The 6,397-nt window shown below is 29.7% G+C and overlaps 3 protein-coding genes across 4 annotated transcripts; 2 read left to right on the forward strand and 1 right to left on the reverse strand.

Moving 5' to 3' along the window:
- The first annotated feature begins 309 nt into the window (after positions 1 to 309).
- LOC141536529 (erlin-2-B) lies at positions 310 to 2,310 on the forward strand. 2 transcript variants are annotated; one of them, XM_074257118.1, is made up of 4 exons: positions 310 to 470; positions 592 to 701; positions 769 to 958; positions 1,467 to 2,310. In XM_074257118.1, exons 2-4 carry the CDS (start codon positions 594 to 596, stop codon positions 2,156 to 2,158), a joined length of 990 nt encoding a protein of 329 aa, XP_074113219.1. In that variant the 5' UTR covers positions 310 to 470; positions 592 to 593; the 3' UTR covers positions 2,159 to 2,310. The 2 variants fall into 2 exon arrangements, with proteins under 2 accessions (XP_074113219.1, XP_074113220.1); XM_074257119.1 differs by having other exon boundaries at positions 314 to 470; positions 540 to 701.
- A 207-nt stretch (positions 2,311 to 2,517) lies between these two features.
- Positions 2,518 to 3,640, forward strand: Lamtor3 (Late endosomal/lysosomal adaptor, MAPK and MTOR activator 3). Its single transcript, XM_074257121.1, has 3 exons — positions 2,518 to 2,748; positions 2,817 to 3,044; positions 3,328 to 3,640. The coding sequence occupies exons 1-3, from the start codon at positions 2,740 to 2,742 to the stop codon at positions 3,463 to 3,465; spliced, it is 375 nt and encodes a 124-aa protein (XP_074113222.1). The 5' UTR covers positions 2,518 to 2,739; the 3' UTR covers positions 3,466 to 3,640.
- Positions 3,641 to 3,784: 144 nt separating this feature from the next.
- On the reverse strand, positions 3,785 to 5,716 carry LOC141536530 (glyoxylate reductase/hydroxypyruvate reductase). The gene is made up of 4 exons (XM_074257120.1): positions 5,463 to 5,716; positions 5,275 to 5,402; positions 4,657 to 4,846; positions 3,785 to 4,594 (listed from the first exon to the last, which is right to left on the reverse strand). The coding sequence occupies exons 1-4, from the start codon at positions 5,531 to 5,533 to the stop codon at positions 4,024 to 4,026; spliced, it is 960 nt and encodes a 319-aa protein (XP_074113221.1). The 5' UTR covers positions 5,534 to 5,716; the 3' UTR covers positions 3,785 to 4,023.
- Between the last annotated feature and the right edge of the window lie 681 nt (positions 5,717 to 6,397).

Here is a 6,397-nt window from a genome sequence, read left to right on the forward strand (position 1 = left end):
TCTTACAAGTATTTGAAATTCTTATCTAAAGTCTGTTTTCCTTATCGCTTATAAAAATAAACATTGCATGATAAAAAAATAAAAACACATTAAAGATTATAAATTAAATGTAAAAGTCAATAAGAACAAAAAGTTCATTTGAATAATCTAAAATAGTCAATATCAATTAGAGTCGAGGAAAAAATAAACAAACGCATGCGCCATTTAAATTTTATTATTTGGAAAATGTGGAAACACCAATGAACACCATCCACCCCAATAATAATATCATAATCGGACATGACGTAGTACGAAAATTCTTTCCTCATTGTTGTTTATATAGTGAGCGATGCCAGCCGGTACAGTAAACGCATAGTGATTTATTATACTTAATAAAAATATGATAAGTACGTCTAATTAAATTATTCGTCCATTCCAATACTACTAAGCACACCCGCCAAGTTTTATTTCGTATCATTTAGACTTCTCAGGTACAATTATATTTTTTTAGCTATCATTTTCGTACATAACCTCCGCTAACTGCTGTATTTTTTTTCAAGTATTCTTATCGAGTAGTAATTTATAGTAATTATAATTAATAATTATTCATAGCCATGCTGGATCAAAGTATCATCGGTCTTGGTATTATTATCACCTTGGCTGCGGTTTTTAATTTTTCAATTCATAAAATTGATGAGGGTCACGTCGGTGTTTACTTTCGAGTAAGTCATTGCATTGAAGTAAATCTAGTGTTAATTTTTTAAATTATTTATTTTTATTTTTTATTAGGGAGGTGCATTATTACCACAAGTTAGTCAACCAGGATTTCACATGATGATCCCACTGCTAACTACATTTAGGTCTGTTCAAGTTACCTTACAAACTGATGAAGTTAAAAATGTTCCTTGTGGTACCAGCGGTGGTGTAATGATTTATTTTGACAGGATTGAAGTTGTTAATATTTTAGATTCTAATGCAGGTAATTTAATTAATTAAAACGTTCATTACTTTGATTTATTAATTCTATGATATTGAAATTAATAGACATCTGTCAATTTTTTACTTTATTAAATAAGAAAATCGATACCAAAAAAATACTTAAATAATAAAAAAATGTCCGGGTCAGCAAAAAACACCCTTACAGAGAATCACCCATTTGGAAGTCACTTGACCATTTTTTAATTTTAATTAACAAACGTATTTGTTCAGAAAAATTATTTTTAAAAATTGTATTTTTCAATTTCTACATATCAATTTTTTTTCTCATAATTTAAAAATTTCTACCTGTAGAATTTTTTTTAAATTAATTTTATATTTATTTGATTGAGAAGAAAAATTCTAAAAATTGTGAGGTGTTTTTTTATTTCAATATTTTATTAATTAACTATACCCAAGAATTTTGAAATTAAAATAAATGTATCAATAGTATAAAATAATAATTATTTTCACTAATTTATAATTAATAAATTATTCAATTTATTTTTTAGTTCACAATATGGTAAGAAATTTCACTGCAGACTACGACAAGACGCTAATCTTCAACAAAGTTCACCACGAACTTAATCAATTCTGTTCCATTCACACTCTCCACGAAGTCTACATTGATTTATTCGACCAAATAGACGAAAATCTAAAGAATGCGCTGCAGAAAGACTTGAATGAGCTTGCTCCAGGTCTAAGTATCCAAGCAGTCCGGGTAACAAAACCCAAAATACCCGAAACAATACGGAAAAACTACGAGTTGATGGAAGGCGAAAAAACTAAGCTGCTGATATCAATCCAGCACCAGAAAGTTGTCGAAAAAGACGCAGAGACAGACCGAAAAAAAGCGTTAATTGAAGCGGAAAAAGAGTCCCAGGTTGCGGCGATTCAGTACAACCAGAAGATCATGGAAAAAGAATCTCTGCAACGTATGGCTTCGATTGAAGATGCGATGCATTTAGCGCGCGAGGAAAGTCGCTCTGACGCAGATTTCTACCAGATGAAAAAACAAGCTGAAGCTAATAAATTATTACTCACCAAAGAGTTTCTGGAACTAAAGAAGTACGAGTCCTTAGCCAAGAACGCTAAGATCTACTACGGGCAAGACATACCCAAGATGTTTGCAATGGGAGGATGCTCCAACGACCCGAATCTTGGTGTTCATTCTAGTGCAGATGATAAGAGTAATGAAGTTTAAAATTTGTTTATAATTAATTATTTAAGTATTAAATATATTTTGTAATTTAAGTTTTTATTACCATAATTGATACCTGATAAATAATAATTATTTATACCTCCTGTAAATCATCAAATTCGTTTAAGTTAAATAAAGTGTTGTTTTATAAATTACATTCATTCAATATTATTATTATCTTTTAATTTTTCATAGTTCACAATTCGGCAGTCATATAATAACTGTAAGGTTGCTAGTTTTTATTATTTAATTCCAAAACTAAAAATAATTTTTTTTTCTATTGTCAAATTTGAATTTCCCGCTTCAAGTTTTTCGAACATCTAACACTTGCGTCGCTTCTGACAATACTAAAAAATAAATATTTATCAAAACAAACCTAAAAGACTGTTTTTGTATCACTTGAATCTAAAATAAACAAACTTGTAAGTCTTAAAAAAAATAAAATAAGTAAAAAAGTAAAATCCTAATTATTTAAAAAAATTTTTCACAAAATTCAAGAAAGCATAATCACACGTGACATATGATTCAGATTTTTACTCAACTTTACTACACTTAATTAATATTATCATTTTATCATTTTCATCATGACAGTTGTAAGTAGAATTTTTTTAATATTTTATTTTTTTTTTTACCAAAAGATTAACAATAATTTTTTGTCCAGGAACTGAAAAAATTTTTGTATCAATTATTGACAAGTGTAGAAGGACTGCACAGTATTTTAATAACTGACCGTGATGGAGTTCCAGTTGTGTCAGTATCTACAGATACGGCTCCAGAGTTGGCGATGAGAACAAGTTTCCTGTCAACTTTCGGAATGGCCACGGACCAGGGTAGCAAGTTGGGTTTAGGGAAGAATAAAACTATTATGTGCATGTACAGTAGTTACCAGGTAAAATTAATCATTAATTTACGCAAAAGAATGTTTGATCTATTGCTGTGATAATTAAAAAAATTATTTAAATGATTTACGTTGATTGAATTGTTCAAACATAATTTGGACTTTAATAACATATTTAAACTTTCAATTTTTATTTTTATATCTATTTTTCTTTTTGATTGTTTTCATAAAATTATATACTATGTATTATCTTTGTATGGACAGCCGTAAGAAGTTTCGACTTCATGGTTGATGAATAAATAAATAAATAATAATAATAATAATAATTTTTCAGGTAATCCAAATGAATAAATTACCTCTCGTAGTCAGTTTCATAGCATCGCAATCCTGTAATACAGGACATATTCTGGCGCTTGAAAACCGTATCGACCCGATCCTGTGTAACTTAAAATGCGCTGTCGTGGAAGCCTGATGGTTACCAATAGTCCACTATGAATGATAAACTGTCTTAATCTTAATCTGTCAATTTTTTACCACCGGAAGTATCTACGTGGTCGAGTAATGGATTATGACTCATAATTAATGACAATGAAAATGATTAAAAATAATTTTTAAGAGGAGACGACATACATATTTTAAACGAAACAAATTTACATATATACATCAGGTATGAAAAGCCTAACTGAAGTTTGTAAGCTAATTTTGCTATTTAACAGAATTAATATATAATGATGATTATGATTATTAATTTATAATAGTAATTTATAATAATTATTACTGACTATGTATGATTTGTTGGTAATTGTATATCGAATTGTATACATTTTATTAAATATTGTAAGTAAGCATTTTGAAGGTATGTTAGATATAAAATTATTTAAAATATTAGACCAATGTTAATAAACACAAATTTTCTTCATTATATCAAAGACTGCGCCGTGAAATAATAATATTTTTTTCTAATATTATTTTAATAAAATTAGATATTTAATTTGACACCTATAAATTCTTACGAAAATTAAATTTTATTTTATAAAGGGTAAACGAGTGGTTTTCCATCGAGAGCGTTGATAAGATTTTGCGCAGCGACGATTGCCATGTTATTGCGAGTTCTTACAGTCGCGCTTCCGATATGAGGAACTATTTCTAAATTCGGGAGTGTTAATAACTCGTGATCTTTGGGTAGAGGCTCGGGATCAACAACATCCAACCCAGCAGCGAATATTTTTTTTTCCTTGAGCGCTCTCAAAAGCGCGTCTGTTTTTACAATAGCTCCACGACCGATGTTGATGAACACAGCAGTTTTCTTCATTTTGTCAAAAGCTGCGTCGTCAAAAAGTCCATGAGTTTCGATTGTCAGTGGAGTTGCGACGATGACAAAGTCACTGCGCTCGAGAAGATCATCCAGGGACACAAACTCAGCCCCTATTTCATCGGCAGATTTTTTAGGAGAATGACCGGTGTATAAAAATCGCCCGATTTCAAAAGGAACTAGCCTTTTGGCGATCGCTAGGCCGATCATTCCTAGTCCCACGATGCCCACTGTAGATCCTCGGACATCCCGACCCAGGAGCCATTGTGGTTTAGCTTCAACCTTGCCTCTAAAATGTCAGCTTGTTAAGTTATCAAAGTTATTCATTATTTACAATAGATATCTTGTTACCTTTCAAGTAATGAACGACTTTCATGAGCTCGTCGAGCAGAATTTAGAAGTAGCATTACAGCAATTTCCGCAACTGCTGCATTTAACACTGTTGGAGTGTGCCCTACTTTAATTCCTCGACGTTTAATTTCTGGAACGTCAAGATGATCAAACCCAGCAGAAATTGTTGAAATTACCTTCAGCGAAGGTCCTGAAATTTCATCCATCAAGTTATTAGCAATGAATTATTATATCTTGCATTTTTTTTTTTATAAATTATACATAACCTTTTTTCATCAATATATTGATAAAAAATGACACCGAAGTCGACAAACAGAATTTTCTTAAGATAATTTTAAAGCAATTCAATTATTATGAAAAAAATTTCACATGAAAAAATAAAAAAAAAAAAATTAATTGAAATAATTTCACATGTAGAAAGTTTTAAAAATTATGCGTGAAATTTTGTAAAAATATTTTTTTTTTTCTAATTTAATTTTTAAAAGCAATCTTATGATTGTAATTGATTTATCATAAGAATTAAAAAATTGACAGTTGTCAGCTAACTTCAGTATTAAATTGAAAACTTACATCCTTTTTTTTTGTAAATAATTATACATTTTTTATTAAAAAAATTACCTGCAATGTCTAAAAAGTCTGTATTGACATTAACATGGCCAAAAAAATAAAATCCATCATGTCCAGGTATAGCTCGAAGAATTTCTTCCCTGGTTGAATTCGAACCCGGAAGAATAGTCAGCTCGCATCTGTAATAAAAAGTATTGTTAATTAATAAAGAAAATTAATAATAAAAAAAAAAAATTTACTTGGTGCGTAGAAGATCTAAGCCAGCTGTAGGAATGTCGTCTCGATTAACTAGAACCTTTGGCTTCGACATGTTTATAACTTCTCAGTAAGCAAAGAGTTTCTCTAATGAATACTTCAACTGATAACAAAAGTATATACAGTTGACTAAGGTCTTCACGACCTTGAGAACTATCAAATATTTATTGCATTAAATCCACTTTTGTTATATTTACAGAATCTTTTATCAAAGACAGATGTCAGTGCGCAAGCGTAAATTTACCGCGATAATTCATATCTTTTTCCTTTCCCGAAAAATTAATTAATTAACCACACTGCAAATTTCCTGCAACAAAAATATAATAAAAGTTTATAGTGCGGGACAAAACATTTTATTTAACTCTTATTGTGGGTAATTGTAATTTACGCGAATGTTATAACGCAAATAGAGCTAAATAAAATTGAAGGAAATTTAGAAACTTGTACCGGGAGAGTAGGCTCGCGCGAAAATCAAGCAGCGTTGTTACTTCCTCGCGCTCCTGCTACCCTGATCATATCAGGCGTTACTTTTCTCCGAGTGACGGACAAGTTCATGTCTGTTTGACCCGGTCAATTGCCTTGAGTATTGCTTGTATTTATATTATTATTGTATATTATAGTAAAGTACGTACTTGCGTCCATAGGTATTTGTCTGATAATAATTTCTCATGTCATATACTTGATGTTTTCAATACAATATTTGATAAATTAAACTTTTTTTTTTTTAATTTAATTTGTTTACTTGATTAAGAGAGAATTATATTTATAATGGAAGATCAAGTGTTTATCATTTTTCTTACAAAATTATGAAAATGAAGTTAGCCGACATTTCAAAATTTTTAGAAATTTTTTGTTAAAAAAATTTCAATTAAGCAATTTAATAATAAATGTCACATGTAAAAAACTTGAAAAATTATAA

The sequence above is a fragment of the Cotesia typhae genome, unplaced genomic scaffold, assembly GCF_013202065.1.
Source record: "Cotesia typhae breed Kobodo isofemale line unplaced genomic scaffold, CoteBio_Ctyphae scaffold_152, whole genome shotgun sequence".
NCBI lineage: Eukaryota > Metazoa > Arthropoda > Insecta > Hymenoptera > Braconidae > Cotesia > Cotesia typhae.

Bases quoted from the DNA above. Each gene is read 5' to 3' on its own strand.
- LOC141536529 (XM_074257118.1), top strand. From the start codon at position 594: ATGCTGGATCAAAGTATCATCGGTCTTGGTATTATTATCACCTTGGCT. The intron at 702-768 runs GTAAGTCATTGC...ATTTTTTATTAG, and splicing joins ACGTCGGTGTTTACTTTCGA to GGAGGTGCATTATTACCACA. The intron at 959-1,466 runs GTAATTTAATTA...TTTATTTTTTAG, and splicing joins TATTTTAGATTCTAATGCAG to TTCACAATATGGTAAGAAAT.
- LOC141536530 (XM_074257120.1), bottom strand. From the start codon at position 5,533: ATGTCGAAGCCAAAGGTTCTAGTTAATCGAGACGACATTCCTACAGCT. The intron at 5,403-5,462 runs GTAAATTTTTTT...TTTTTATTACAG, and splicing joins TTAGATCTTCTACGCACCAA to ATGCGAGCTGACTATTCTTC. The intron at 4,847-5,274 runs GTAATTTTTTTA...ATGAAATTTCAG, and splicing joins AGACTTTTTAGACATTGCAG to GACCTTCGCTGAAGGTAATT.
- Lamtor3 (XM_074257121.1), top strand. The intron at 3,045-3,327 runs GTAAAATTAATC...ATAATTTTTCAG, and splicing joins GCATGTACAGTAGTTACCAG to GTAATCCAAATGAATAAATT.